Source organism: Loxodonta africana, chromosome 1 (genome assembly GCF_030014295.1).
Source record: "Loxodonta africana isolate mLoxAfr1 chromosome 1, mLoxAfr1.hap2, whole genome shotgun sequence".
Lineage (NCBI taxonomy): Eukaryota > Metazoa > Chordata > Mammalia > Proboscidea > Elephantidae > Loxodonta > Loxodonta africana.
Window position 1 is genome coordinate 199,826,481 of NC_087342.1, and position 15,514 is coordinate 199,841,994.

The 15,514-nt window shown below is 38.0% G+C and overlaps 1 protein-coding gene and 1 pseudogene across 1 annotated transcript; one reads left to right on the forward strand and one right to left on the reverse strand.

Annotated features, from left to right (window-relative positions):
* Positions 1-2,020: 2,020 nt before the first annotated feature.
* Positions 2,021-3,200, forward strand: LOC100659203 (trace amine-associated receptor 7a-like). The gene has a single exon (XM_003404099.3). It carries the CDS (start codon positions 2,169-2,171, stop codon positions 3,198-3,200), a length of 1,032 nt encoding a protein of 343 aa, XP_003404147.2. The 5' UTR covers positions 2,021-2,168.
* Positions 3,201-13,359: 10,159 nt separating this feature from the next.
* Positions 13,360-15,001, reverse strand: LOC100672855 (trace amine-associated receptor 6-like; annotated as a pseudogene).
* Positions 15,002-15,514: the final 513 nt, after the last annotated feature.

Sequence of the window (15,514 nt, forward strand, 5' to 3'; positions counted from 1 at the left end):
GCAAGGCAAAAATAATGCTGGCTGTGATGGTTAAGGTTGTATGTCAACTTGGCTGGGCCATGATTCTTAGTGGTTTGGCAGTTATGTAATGATGTAATTTGGCAGTTATGTAGTAATGTAACCATCTTCCTTTTTGTGATCTGGTGTGATCATCCTCCATTTTTGCATAATGCTGATTTTTACATAACAACCTGGTCTTTGGAAACTAACCATGTCAGTAAGTGAGGAGAGAGTGCAGATGTTTAATGTTGTTGTTAGGTGTTATCAAGTTGTTTCCAGTTCATAGCGACCGTATGTACAACAGAACAAAACACTGCCTGGTACTGCACCATCTTCATAATCATTGCTATGTTTGAGCCTACTGTTGCAGCCACTGGGTAAATCCATCTCATTGAGGATCTTCCTCTTTTTTGCTGACCCTCTATTTTACCAAGAATGATTGATAGGTAGGTGGATAAAAACATTGGAGTGTATTCATATAATAGAATATTATTTAGCAATAAGAAGCAATGAATTACTGATATACCCAATAACATGGATGAATCTCACACTGAGCTGAATGAAAGAAGCTGGTCACAGAAGAGCACATATTGTATAATTCTATTCATATCTGATTTTAGAACAGGCAAAATTAATTTATAGTGATGGAAAGGAGATCAGTGGTTGCCTATAAAGAGGGAAAGGATGTCAGGGGTGAGATTAATTGCAAAGGGGCATAAGGAAAATTTGGGGGTGATGGAAATATTCTTTATCTTGATTCTGGTGGTAGTTACACAGGAGGATACTTTCCTCAAAATTCATCAACCGTACACCTTAAACAGTGAAAATTTCTATTATAAATTATACCTCAATATCAAAAAACTGATGAAAAAAAGTTCAGATATCATTCGCCAGGAAAATCTTCATTATCAAAGCCTAAACCAAAAAAAACCCAAACCTGTTGCTGTCTAGTCAATTCCAACTTGTAGGACAGAGTAGAACTGCCCCACAGAGTTTCCAAGGAGTGGCTGGTGGATTTGAACTGCCGACCTTTTGGTTAGCAGCTGAGCTCGTAACCACTATACCATCAGAGCCTAAGGTGGGCTCCATTCTAGAGTTCTGTTTTAAGATTGGAAAGGAAATTCATCAAAGGTGAAATAGCATAATATTGGAACTCACTTCCCACATTCCGAACATTCTTTTTATTTTTTATTTAATAATTTTCCAACAGCTCCAATTAAAAACAACAAAACAGTTGTTTAACAGTAATTAGGTTTTTATTTTTCCTTACTCTTCATTTCTGTATTTTCATAAGGAAATATGTCATGTTCTACTCCCCCACTTTTACCAATCAGAGCTATTAAAATTGAACCTACAGTCGTCTAGATTTCAATATATGATTCTGCATTTAATTTCTTTAACACAAACAAACTCTAGAAGGGATTAGAAAAACTTATTTGAAAGAATCTTAATGGCTATTAATACAGGAGTTATTAATAACACTTATCATAAAATTGAGAAGATAATCTCTAACAATAGGAATAAACGATACAGCTTTCAAAATCTGGACAAAGCTTTTTAAGAACAGACACTATTCCTATTTCTATTTTATGAAAAAGCTATATGCCATCAGCAAATAGGAAGGGCATGAACTTATTTTTAGTGTAAACATAGATAGTTATTTAATAGTTTCTTACTTACCACACCTTGCACTATGGAGATTCAATCTTCGGGGGTTTGGGTATTTGGGATTATTTAGCTCTTTTCCTGAGAGGTTAAGTGTTTTATGCGTTATCCTGGTTGTGGTCAATTAGGAAGAGAGCTCAAATAAAAGGAGGTATTCCTTTTGCATACATGACAGTTCTTTGCTCTTGGAAGACAAATGGTTCTCAGGTATGAAGAACTAGGTAGTGCAAAGAAAGTTTTTATTTTTTTAAATGAACAGCGTTCATGTAATGACAAAATTAATTGGTTATTCACTTGGAAGTGAATTATTTTATGAGATGATGATATAAATCACTATCTGAGCATGTGATAAGGATTTATAATTAAAAAGTAAAAGGGACAGAATGCACTAGCAATTCTTGACATTCTGTATATGCCTTTTTCTTTTTCAGGACTTTTGAAAACTGGAGTGACATATGTGCCATAGAGGATGACAGTGATTCCAGGCATCTAAGTGGAGAACCATGAGCAACGATTGGTCCCCCCCTGCCCCTGTACAGCTGTGCTACCAGAACCTGAATGGATCCTGTGTCAAAACTTCCTACTCGCCCGCACCACGGGTGATGCTGTACTTGGTGTTTGGCTCTGGGGCTGTGCTAGCTGTGTTTGGAAACCTCCTGGTGATGATTTCAATTCTTCATTTCAAGCAGCTGCACTCACCAGCCAATTTCTTGATCGCATCCCTGGCCTGCGCTGACTTCTTGGTGGGAGTGACTGTGATGCCCTTCAGCACAGTGAGGTCTGTGGAGAGCTGCTGGTACTTTGGGGAGATCTACTGTACATTTCACTCTTGTTTGGAAGGGTCATTCTGTTATGCTTCTATCTTCCACTTGTGTTTCATTTCTGTCGATAGATTCATTGCTGTCACTGACCCTCTGATCTATCCAACCAGGTTTACAGCATCTGTTTCTGGCATATGTATTGCCTTCTCCTGGCTTCTTTCAATTGGTTATAGTTTTTCACTTTTTGGCTCAGGTGCAAATGAAACTGGGCTGGAGGAACTCGTAAGTGCTCTCTCCTGTGTGGGAGGCTGTCAAATTGCAGTAAATTCTAACTGGGTGTTTGTGAATTTTGTTTTATTTTTTATCCCCACGCTTGTGATGATAATTGTGTACTCCAAGATTTTTCTCATAGCTAAACAACAAGCCAGGAAAATGGAAAGTCTGAGCAATAAGACTGAGACATCATCAGACAGCTACAAAGACAGAGTGGCCAAGAGGGAGAGAAAAGCAGCCAGAACGCTGGGAATTGCTGTGATAGCATTCCTGATTTCATGGTTGCCCTACTTCATTGATACAGTAATTGATGCCTTCCTGGGTTTCATCACACCCGTGTACATTTATGAAATATTAGTTTGGTTTGCTTATTATAACTCAGCGATGAACCCCTTGATTTATGCTTTCTTTTATCCTTGGTTTCGAAAAGCCATCAAACTAATCATCACTGGCAAAGTCTTGAGAGAGAATTCTTCAACAACAAATTTATTCTCAGATTAAGTTCTGATCTTCGATTGGGGGAACTGGAGGTAGATTCACAATGGACACATCCTGGGGAGAGAAACGAGTCATAAATGTAGAGGTCTTTTAATGTAAAATAATTTAATTATGCTTCAGCTTTGACCTCTTAAATTCAGGGTCCATGTTCTTTGGTAAATAAAACATTAAAACCTAATTGTAGTAGAAACAGCAGAGCCTTGCAGACAAAAATGCCTGGTTTCCATACCAACTTTGCCATTTAACACTGTGATCTTGGGCTATTTAGTTCTCTCTGAGCATCCATTTACTTTTCTGGTTAATAGCACCCTCCTTGTAATGTCTTTGAGACAATTAAAGAAATATATATCAAGTAACTACTATATTAGAGCCCTGGTGGTGCAGTTGTTAAGTGCTCGGCTGCTTCCTCATTTTAAAGTTAGTGAATCTAAAACCAAGATGTTTAAGAAAGTTAATGAATATCATAAAGCTCTGAATTCAAACTAGTACTTCTAACATGTTGTTAATATATTTACCCTTGTCTTTCCTGTTTTTATATAGCCTTTTGAATACATTAGAAGAATTATCTAGTTTTATCTCTTTTTTTCCTAGATCATTATACTATCCTGTCTACTTTTATGAACATTTAAAAACTTTCAATATGAAAGAAAGTAAAGAAAAACTACTCTACTCATTATTCTCTTCTGTGAACTACTCTAGTTGTCTTCGGACTAGTCTATAGATCTTTGCTTCAGTGAGCAATCACTGAGTGCTCCCTCTACGCAGTATATGGGCCCTGGAACTCATATATTACATAATAATACAAACAATAAAAACGACTTAAACCTAATGATGATTATAGCTAAACTTATTGAATGCTCATTTTATGTGTGACTGTTCTGACTACCCTAACTACCCTATGAGGTTATTAGTATAATTGCTTCTTCTATTTTATAAATGAGGTAACTGAGGCATAGAGAGGTACCATGCCCATGATCAGATATTTAGTAAATAATAGAACCAGTATTCACACCCATGTAATCTAAGAGTAAGTGAATGAACCACTTCACAAGGGAGAACTGGACCAGCCACTGCAATAGAGTTGTTTAGAGCAGTTTGGAGCACAAGATTGGTACAGAAATCATTTCAAAGGGTTGGGGCGGGGTGGGTGTCAATTTCTAGAAAGAAAATATAAACAAAGTTCTTTGCAGAGATGAAGACATTGGAAGGGTCAATTGATTAGCTATGATACAACATTTTAACCTATAGTTTTCCACTCACCTAAGTCTTCATTACAGAAATGCTATATTTATTATACAATACTATTTTCCCTGGGACTGAAAGGAGGATCATTCTGATAAACCATACCTGAAATACTAAGGCAGAACTGGTGCACACATCAAGAAAACCATGATTGTGTTGCTTTAAGTTACCAAATCATTTGGCTTCTTTGTGATTTTCCTCTCTATCAGGACTAGTACTTTCAAACCACTTCATTCCACCTCATAATTGTTGGGATTACAAATCACATTTAACTTTTTCCAATGGGTATTAGCTTATTTTCATAAATAACAGCATGATTATTTTTGCTAATTTTATGCCCCTTTCGTAGAGTCAGAATTGACTTCATGCAAGTGGGTTCATTTGTTTGTTTTTTCATAGCTCATGCATTTAAAAGTACATTGAACAACGTCCTTTCACTTTTCTGTTTGAAAATTTAAAACAAAAGACGTTGTGGCTGCATTTCTATGTAGGCCTCCTCCATTTTTAGGAACTACTTTGTTCATTGTGTATACTGCACTGATTTTACATTCTGATGATCCATTGTGCATATTATTCCCCCCCAAAACTGCTTTCCTTGGAAGAAGGTCCTCTTCTTGTTCATCATTGTATCTCCAACAGGGAACTTCCACTATATAGAGAACATAATGGATAGTCAATAATGTTTGTTGAATAAATAAATGTGTACTTCCTTTAAGTATAGAAATACTTTAATAAGTTTATATAAGAATATGCATGGTCATATTAAATAAATAAGCTCCTTTATGCAGTATTACTTATGCATCAAAGCACTTAACATACCGAAATTGCAGACAATAAAAAAAAAATTTTTTTTTTTTTTTTTTTTGAGGTGTATGGGTGTGTCATTCACATAAATTTGTTTTATTTGAATCATTCTCTGGAAAGAGCCTCCCTCTCCAACTGTGGGGCATTGGTAGTTGAATTGGAGGCACAGAGAGATTTGCATATCAATAACGTTACATTTCCCCATATTCTCCTCATGACCCAGTCATGAGACTGCAATAATAGATTCACAGCATATTGGAACTGAAAATACCTTTGAGACTATCTAATCTAAGCAAATCCTTTTTAGATACCTGCCGTATTTTAAGGAGCCTAAGCAAGATCAGACAGCCTGAATCTTGTGAATTCATGGTAATGGCTGGCCACACATCAGCAGAGTGTCTGGCTGTCCACAGAGCCTGGATTGGGTTCTGCTGTGAAAGCCTGAAGTCCATCTTCATCTAGTCCTTCATCTGGTCATCGTACAACCACTCCTTTCTGAGGATTGCCTCAATTCTCCTTCCTTAGATTTGGCTTGACTGGTTCTATAAATGCACAGACATCTATTCCCTGCTTTATTATATATATTCTGATTTCCCAGTTTCACCACCTGTCTGTTAGTTTGTCATGCTATAGTGGCTTACATGTTGTTGTGATGCTAGAAGCTATTCCACAGGTATTTCAAATACCATCAGGATCACCGGTGGTGGACAGGTTCCAGCAGAACTTCCAGACTAATACAGACTAGGAAGAAAGGCATAGTAATCTACTTCTGAAAATTAGCCATTGAAAACCCTATGGATCACAACTGAACATGTCATCAGGTCTTCATGAGTCAGAGTTGACTCAGTGGAAGCTATCTATATCTATCTCTCAGTTAACATTGAAGTATTTTATGGGATCTCAATTTTTATTCTAATTTAACTACAGTTCAAGTTCAAAGAAAAATTCCCTTAGAGCTATAAAAGTATTTCTCTGTTGCCTTCTAGGACCTAGGGTACTGATGAGAAGTTTGATGACAGTATGATGTCTGTTTCTTTGTCTTAAACTATCTCCCTGTAGCCCCTGTTCCTAGAAGCTTCTAAGATTTTCTTTTTATACTTGTCTTAGTTTATTGCTTGTATTTTCATTCTTCCTTTTTGCTCTTGGTGAATACTTTGAATGTGAAGTCTTAGACCAGTCTTTAGCCCAGAAGAAACTTTCTCTAGAATTGTTTTATTTTCTTCACTTCACTCCCTCTGATTGCTCTTTCTGGGCCTTCATATTTCCCACTGTTCTATTGGAAGGAACAGTTCTTACCTTTGTGGCAACCTTCTACCATCTGTGTTTTTTGTCTACTCTGGTGTTTCCATCAGTATGATCTCACCTGCTTTTTATCTTTCAGATTTGGGGTGGGGAGGGCATTTCAATGAGATTTCAGGGAGAAGGTGAGAAAAGCTAAGTGCTCAGTTTTCTTGAGAAGATTGATCCTCAGATGATAAGTCCCAATTCAACCATTCCAATTGTTAAATTGTTGAAATATTTAAATAACGGTTGATAAATATCTATTGCCGTAAGCTTCCAAATTGCAATCCCTTGCTCTCTCCCTTTCCCCTTAGCTCTTTCTCCCTTGAGAAACAAGCTTCTTATGTTCCTTCTAAGCCACTTCAGGGCCCACAATTGAAAGATCAATGTAAGGCAAAGAAAGGCATCTCAAGGGCTTGCTCTTCCTCTCCGAAGGGTATCATTGATGACTGCTTGTTACCCAGGCCCTGCTATCCTACCATGCTAGTTTTCAAGTGTTTTGAATATCACCCCTGAGTGCTGACCCAGAAATAAAGTAGTCACATTTTGTCATGTCTGTTCATGTGATGAAAAACATTTTGTACAACTCTTGTTTTAAACACACTCCATCACAATCTCGAATATTCCTGAAACAGCCGTGACTTCTGAAAAGCCACATCAACACTTTAACCACTTCTCCTACAGCGTCCTGGTCATAATTCTATGTCCACATTTTTAAATCAATTTGTAGTGCAGATATTCACAACACGAGACATATTAGAAGTTTCAGACAGGTGAGACATATTAGAATTTTCAGACAGGCCCCAACATCTAATCAGGATGACTCTCAGGATACAACTCAGGCCTCTGTTACAAGGGGAATGGAGATGCTCCAAGATTAAGTCTTACCTTCTACAGGAAAGCCCACCTAAGCACTCATCCTTCATTGAGCTCTCAAACCTCTGTTCCTAGAACTATTTTGGCCTTTATTCACCATATTAAAAAAAATACATGAATTAACTTCTTACTCTAGTATCTAGCAGAGCCCTGGTAGCTTAGTCACTAAGAGCTCATCTGCTAACCAAAATGTCGACAGTTTGAATTTACCAGCCACTTCTTGGAAAACTGTCATGAGGAGAGAGTCTTAATAGACTACTCCGCATGATTTGTGTCTTTCCACAATGTCTTTATTAAACGGTTTATTTTTTGGTCTTACATTAATTTCATCAATTCATTAAGCACAAATACATATTAGCAGGCTCTTGGCTTTCACGGAGGCCAGAGATCTCAGATCACCAAAAGGGAGAGAATTGAAAGAGGCAGGACAACCTTAAGGCAAGCGAGGACAACAGTTCGATGGTTGAAGATGATCTTCAGTCTCAATGGTTAGCGATGGTCTCTGAATCACGCATAGTTCCTCGTGGGCTCGTGAGCCTGGTAACAGGAGGGTCTGCCAGTAAACCCGGGATGAGCTGCCACTGCCCGCTGCTTTGTGACTGTTCCGTTCAATGTCTTGTGAACTAGGAGTAAGCCCTGGACAAGCTGCCCCTGCCTGCTGCTCCCAGGTTCTCAATATATGACCGAGTGGTTTTGGGAAGGCTCCGAGCACAGTTGTCTCTTTTTATTGCTTCTTTTATACTCGTTGGAGTTCTTTGAGCTCATCTGGCCAATGTCGATAAAGTCCTATGACGTTACGTGGTTTCTCCTCGACAAGGTCTGTCAGTCTTTATTAAGGAGAAGCCACACAACATCTGTCAGTCTCTCTGGTTGTCCTGATATGACTATCTTCTTCAGTTCAGTCTATATCGTCTTTTTATCTCTTGAGCCTGCTCTCCACAAAACCCTAGAGGGCAGTTATACTCTGTCCTATAGAGTCACCATTAGTCAAAACCCACTCAATGGCAATGAGTATAATACCTAGTCTTTTGTACCTTGAGGATATGGACCCTAGAGTTACTCTTGATAGCTGCCACAGCTCCAGAATAGAGCCATAATTAATACTTCGTGAAAGCAGAATTGAAGAATCTCAAAACTCTGCTGAAAGAATATTTTTTAAAATTATGCATTTTCAGAGAAAGGAAGAAAGAGGTAGAGAAGCTCTCAGCCTCTCCATCCGTTTAACCAGGAGTGCTTTATATCTAAGAATTTCTCCATACATTTTCTCTCAAGTTTCCTTCAGATTCTATCACATGATGAGCTCTAGCTGCAGGTAAACATGGAATAGTGAGCATTCAGAAGTTGCAGTCAGAAAGGGAGAAGGAGGTCAGGAAATGTGGAGTCAGCCAACTGGCTCTATCTCAAGCAACTGTATGTACATTTTTAATTCTATACTAGAGAATTTAAAATTATTTTCTCTTATATCAACATATTTGAACGGCCTCTTTCCCTTTAACTTACCAACACCAGTTAAAAATCCACTGCCATCAAGTTGATCCTGACTGATGGTGACCCCTGTGCGTCAGAGCAGACTGTGCCCCACAGGGTGTTCAGTGTCTGGTTTTCTGAAAGTAGATGACCAGGCCTTTCTTCTGAGATGCCTCTGGGTGAACCCAAACCCCCAACCTTTCAGTTAACAGCTGTGTTATCCATTTTCACCACTCAAGGGTTCCCAGCAGATTATTATTGTATAATATTTGCCAGTTTCATGGAACAAAAAACAGGGAACACACATGGGGTTGCAAAAAAACAGTATCTTCTCAGTCTCAAATTTGTGCATTTCTTTTGTAATTGTGAACATTACATTTTTCTATTGGAAAATGTCTTTGCATTTGCAAGAATGTTTTATTTATAGTTTTGAGGAATATTAATCATTTGTCACATGCCACACATATTTTTTAGTTATTATTTTTTTTAATCTGTAAGTGATTTTTTCAGATCTATATACATTTAAATTCAGAATAGATTTCTAAATTATATTAAATCACTTCCAGCCACCATCTCCTCTCCTTCAAACACAGAAGAAGGAAAAAGTCAAACACAAAAGATTTTCCTTTTCTGTCTCTAAAATACTCCTGACCACAAGAAGAATTACTAGGAAACAATTTAAGTACCAAGAAGGATTTTTGTTGAATAGAAAGCAGAGCAAAGGGAAAAAGATGGTTCTGGAAGACTAAACCAAAAAATAAAAAAATTAAAAAAAAACAAAGCCTTTGCCATTAAGTGGATTCCGACTCTTAGCAATCCTGTAGAAGAGAGCAGGCCTGCCCCATAGGGTTTCCAAGGAACAGCTGGTGAATCTAAACTGCTGACCTTCTGGTTGTCAGCCAAAAGGTTAACCACTAAGTCACCAGGGCCCCTTTAAAAAGAACAGTACATAGAAAACCCAGTGATGAATCAATAGGACATGGATTTGAAAGTCCCCATTTCCAACATTTCTCATCCCCTGGACCATTACCAAATTTTGCCTTTCTGACTTTTGCTTTTCTAAGTTTTTACTTACCATTCCCCTTCTGCTCACACAGTCTTCATCTAGCTATATCAATATGGTTTACTTGATTACACAGTCTTCTTGCTCCTTATAGAAGCTGTCAGTGTCTCACTCATATCATCTTGGCCTAACTGCTGACTGCACACTAGTTTGACTTCCAACTGCCAGGGCCTGAATTATCTTGTCTCAGGTCTTTCTCTTTACTCTAAAGCCCACTTTACAACCCACTGATAGATTGTTGAGAATGAAGCTTAATCAATGATTGACAGAAGTCAGTGTGAATATTCTCTAGCTCCCTTGTCATGCAAGTGTGGTGACTAAAAAGACAGTTGCCATCCAGTCAGCTCTGACTCCTGGCAAATCCATGTGCATCAGAGTAGAACTGTGCTCATAGGGTTAAATGGTTGATTTTTTGGTAGTTGATCACCAGGCCTTTCTTTCGAGGTACTGCTGACTGGAATTGAATTTGTAACCTTTTGGTTAGCAGCTGAGCACATTAACCATTTACCCTACCCAGGGATTCCCAGATGACTGTAAGGTGTGTTTTACACTGGTTTCCAGTTTCCCCTGTGAGATGAAACTCCAAATACTGCTAGTGCTTCTTTTACTTCCCTGTCTTATTTTCCACATGCATTCAGGTGTTTCCTCCACCTTCTAAATAAATTTCATCCACTCAAATTCTTATCTTGGGGTCTACTTCTGGGAAAACCCAAATTAAGTCACTCTTCCTCCCTTCCTCCTAGTTCATTTCCAGCCTCTTAATAAAATTTCTGTATAAATAAAACCTTCTCCATGATATTTTATTTATTTTACTTCTCTAACTCCAATATTACAGACCAATATGTGAACAAGTAATGACAGAACAATGTGTTGACTGCTACAATAAATGCACATATAGACTACACTGGAATAAAGGCATAATGGAACAATTAATTTTATCCAAGAATGTATAGTGGTGACCAAGGAGGTGACCTTAACCAAGGGTCTAACAGGTTTAGGTGAAGATTGAAGGCGAATCAAGCGGAAAGCACATCCAAGCAGAGAGGACACAGTGTGCAAGGGCTTGGAGATGATGTGGTGTAAGGTCTTACCAGAGTTCCTGGGTGGTGCAAAGAATTAAAGCACTTGGCTGCTCGCTGAATGAAAGGTTGGAAGTTTTAATCCACTCAGAGGTGTCTCAGTAGAAAGGCCTGGCAATCGACTTTTGAAAAATCAGCCACCGAAAACCCTGTGAAGCACCTTTTTACTCTGACACACACGCGGTCGTCTTGTGTTGAGGCTTCGCAGCAACCGATAACTCTAACAAACAAGCTTAGCAGCATTACCCCTCTGGAATGGAGCTGCTCCTTCAAGCTGTGCTATGAAGTTAAGTCTCCTCTTACAAAGCACATGCCCCAGCTTTAGGCCCTTGCATTCCATACACAGCTAGTGCTGATGTGCTGAACTCAGTTTTCTTTCTTTTGCTTGGAAACATTAGGTTTTCCAAGAAATTTCTAGCCCAAGATTCGGGATTTTAAAAATTTCCTTGCATGCCCTTCGTTTTTCTAAGTCTATTCCTGGGAACCTGTGTGCTGTAATAGCCCCATTTTGCTTTTCTTTATTCGTTTAATTTCCTCTGCTAATCACCCTGTACTTGTCCAAGCTATGAGAAACATTCTCTACAACTCTTCTAAACGCACTCCGTCTCAGTCCTCTGATACTCCTGACAGCAGCTGTGACTTCTGAGACACTGTATCAGCTCTTCCGACAAGTCTCTTACAGTGTCCTGATCGTGAGTCTATGTTCAGAGTTTTCAATCAATCTGTAGTTCATATATTCACAGTATGAGACATCTCAGAAATTCTAGAGGCCCCACATCTAATCAGGGTGACTCTCAGGAGACAACTCAGGCATCTGTGTTCATTGGAATTGGGACACCCCAGAATTAAGTCTTGTCTTCTACAGGACTCTTTTGCTAACCACTCATCCCTCACTGAGCTCTCAAACCTCTGTTCCCAAAATTATTTTGACATTTACAAACTATCAAATGGGAAACTAATTTGCTCTGTAAACTTTCACCTAAAGCACAATAAAAAGTTTCTTAAAAATACACAGCTATATACATGCAGGTGGGCCATACTACATACACTGTTTTGTAATTTGGGTTAAAGGTGTTTTTTGTTTGTTTGGCTGTTTTGTTTTGTTTGTTTGTTTTTTTTGCTTATTTTTGTTCTGTTTTAATCAAAAATATATTGTGTTTGTGTTTCCATTTTGATTCATACAGAACTTCTTAGCACTTTTTAATGGTTTCATAACATTCTGTTACATAGGTAGAACATAATTTATTTACTTTATTCCATATTGATCTAAGTTTTTTCCAGTTTAATAGCTAAGAGTTATGCAGTGAGTGTTCTTGTCATGGTGCTTACTTACCAGGTTCTTTTTTAGGATTACTTGCTAAAAGTGAAACCACAGTATCAAGTAACATGTATGTTTTAAATTTTTATGCACTTTTTAAATTCCCCTAAGAAAGGAGGCCCTAGTGGTGTAGCAGTTAAGTGCTATGGCTGCTAACCAAAAAGTCAGCAATTTGAATCCACCAGGCAAACCTTGGAAACTCTATGGGGCAGTTCTACTCTGTTCTATAGGGTCACTATGAGTTGGAATCGACTCGAGAGCAATGGGTTTGGTTTTTTTGGGTTTAAAAAAGGGACAACTAAATTACATTCTTCTGACTGTGCCCAACTCTTCTGAGAGTGCGCACTTCCCCACGTTCTAATTAAACTGGTGTTATCGATCCTTCTAAAACAAGGTAACTTGATGTGTTAAATTCTATCATGTTATTAGCATTTTTGATTATTTGTAACCCTTGCATTTTAAGTCATTTATTAGCCATTTCTATATATTCTTTCTAAAATTACCTATTCATTTTTCTAATGGGGTGTTTGATTACTGTTTTGTCTTTCTTTAGATTGGGTTTTTTTTTTTCCCGTATTTCTTTTTATTTCCTGTGTTTTTATAGCCTTTATATTTTTAAACCTACTTCATCAAGTATCCTACTTATAGTTCCATGTTTGTCTTTTTTAACTTTCTTAACTCGATTTTGTTTTCTTTTAAAGTTAAAAAACTTTAAATTGAGTGTCATGCGTCTATCTGGGTTTTCTGTCATGAAATTCCACCAATGAAAAATTATAAAAACAATCGTTTCTTTTAATTTTTTGACATCTGAAATCATCAGATTTGCTTTTGTGAATGATTTAAGGCAAGATGCTTAATAATATTTTTATCCAAAATGTGTATTCCATGAACATTTTTTTGAATAATTTGTTCTTTTCCATAATTTAAAATGTCTTGTTATTTTTTATCATCAACAGTGTACAAACTTTGGGTAGTTTGCAGAAAACTTTGAAAGTTTTCTAGAAACTTTGAAAGTTTAAAAGAAAAAAAAAGAGGCAAAACATTGTCCTACATCATGACAGGCAGGTAGCATAACAAACTTCATGTAATAAGACGATCACTATTGTGGAAATTGCACCCTCTGCTCATGGTTATTACCAACGCCACAAAATATGAGTCCTGTACTGAGTCCAAAATGGCTGATTATATATGGTACACAAAACTGCTAGGAGCTACAGAAAGAACAAGCCCCAAGAAACAAGCTGCTGAAAAATGAAAGCAAAGTAAAACCAATCTAGGGAAAGACATTGAGTAACAGGGCCTTAACAGGAATATGAAACCAGGAAGCCTTTGAAAATGACAGAAGGGTAAGCATGAAAGTGAGACAGGGAAAGGAAAATGGTTAACACCTAAAGAAGCATGAAAGAGGCAAAGGAACCTAGAATATGTGAACCTGTGTCACATCTCTTGGTAAATGCCATTATAGCAAATCATTAATGACGCTCACTACACCAAATCACTAAAAGCATAAAACTTATATCGCTGCAAGTGTGGTAACATCCCTCCTCCCCAATTTAACATATAAGATTCATGAACTTTATTTCATGCCATAGCTTTGGAGAAAGTCCCAATATATCTACGTGTCCCTCAATTTCAAATTTAGGCTTTTTTAGGAAATAAATTTATGGTTGAGGAACTATCTTTTAATATTTCTCCAGTTAAAATAAGTTTTATTGCTCTCCTAAACCAAGGGTAAAATACAGCATAAATCAAAGGATTTAGAGCAGAGTTATAATAAGCGAACCAGCAAAATATTTCATAGACATAGGAAGGGGTCATAAAGCCCAAAAAAGAATAAAAAAATGAGTCAATCATATATGGCAACCAAGAAATTAAAAATGCTACCACTGTGACCCCCAGAGTTTTAGCTGCTTTTCTCTCTCTCGGCCACTCTGGCTTTGTAAGTTCCAGATGAAGACTCTGCTTTGCTATTACAATTTTCAATCTTTTTAGCCTGTTTTCTAGCCACAAGAAAAATCTTACTGTAAAGAATTATCATAACAAGAGTAGGTATGAAGAATAACAGAAAATCTACCAAAACCCAGTCTTGATTTATACCAATCTGACAACCACCTACGCATTTAAGGGCACTTACAAGTTCCTCCATCCCATCATCATTCACACCTGTGTAGAACACCGCACCGCTGTAGACAATTGGCAGGATCCAGGAGAGGCCGATGCATATTCCTGACACAGACACCGTAAACTTGGTAGGATAGACCAGAGGGTCAGTAACAGCAATATACCTATCCATGGAGATGAAGCACAAGTGGAAAAGAGAAGAGTAGCAGAACGTCACATCACAGCACATGTGGAAAGTATAAAAAGTGTCCCCAAAGTACCAGCAGCTCTCCACAGACATGACCATACTGAAGGGCATCACGGTCACTCTGACCAAAAAGTCAGCGCAGGCCAGGGAGGCAATGAGAAAATTGGTTGAAGAGTGCAGTTGCTTGAAATGCAGGACTGAGATCATCACCAGGAGACATCCAAACACAGCCAGCACAGCCCCACAGCCAAACACGGCATACAGGACCACCCTGGGTCCAGGCGAGTAGGGAGATTTGACACAGGATCTGCTCACGTTCTCATAGCAGAGCTGCTCGGGGGCAGGTGGGGACGCGCTGCTGCTCATGGTGCTGCTGTTTACACTGGGAGACATTGCCCTTCTTGTCATTCACATAAAACAGAGCAGCTTCACATTTCCTGAAGGGACAGAAAAGATTCCTTACAAGTGGATATTCGTACTGTATTACCACAAATATCTCCCACGAACTGTTACATTTCTATTTTAATTTTAATCTCTGAACATAGGAAATAATCAGAAATTTCACTTAAATGCTCAAGAAATTTTAGTCATCATTAACTATTGCTGTTAGTTTTGTACTTCAGTATATAATCGGGAAACATTTTTTAAACCCATTAAGAATTTAACTTCCAGTGAATCTGTGTAAATTTGCTATTGCCACAGAGGATTTCTTGCCTTGCAATTTATCTAGCATCTTTTATTACCTGGTGCCGAGCCTGTGGTATTCCAGTTTGTAAAAGGTAATGAGATGCGATAGATTTCTTACTTGTTTTACCCTTTATTACCTCCCACCAATGCAAGGCTATCTGAGGAAAAAAGGAGTTAATAATAAAAACCCCC

Coding starts and splice junctions, on each gene's coding strand:
- LOC100659203 (XM_003404099.3), top strand. CDS start 2,169: ATGAGCAACGATTGGTCCCCCCCTGCCCCTGTACAGCTGTGCTACCAG.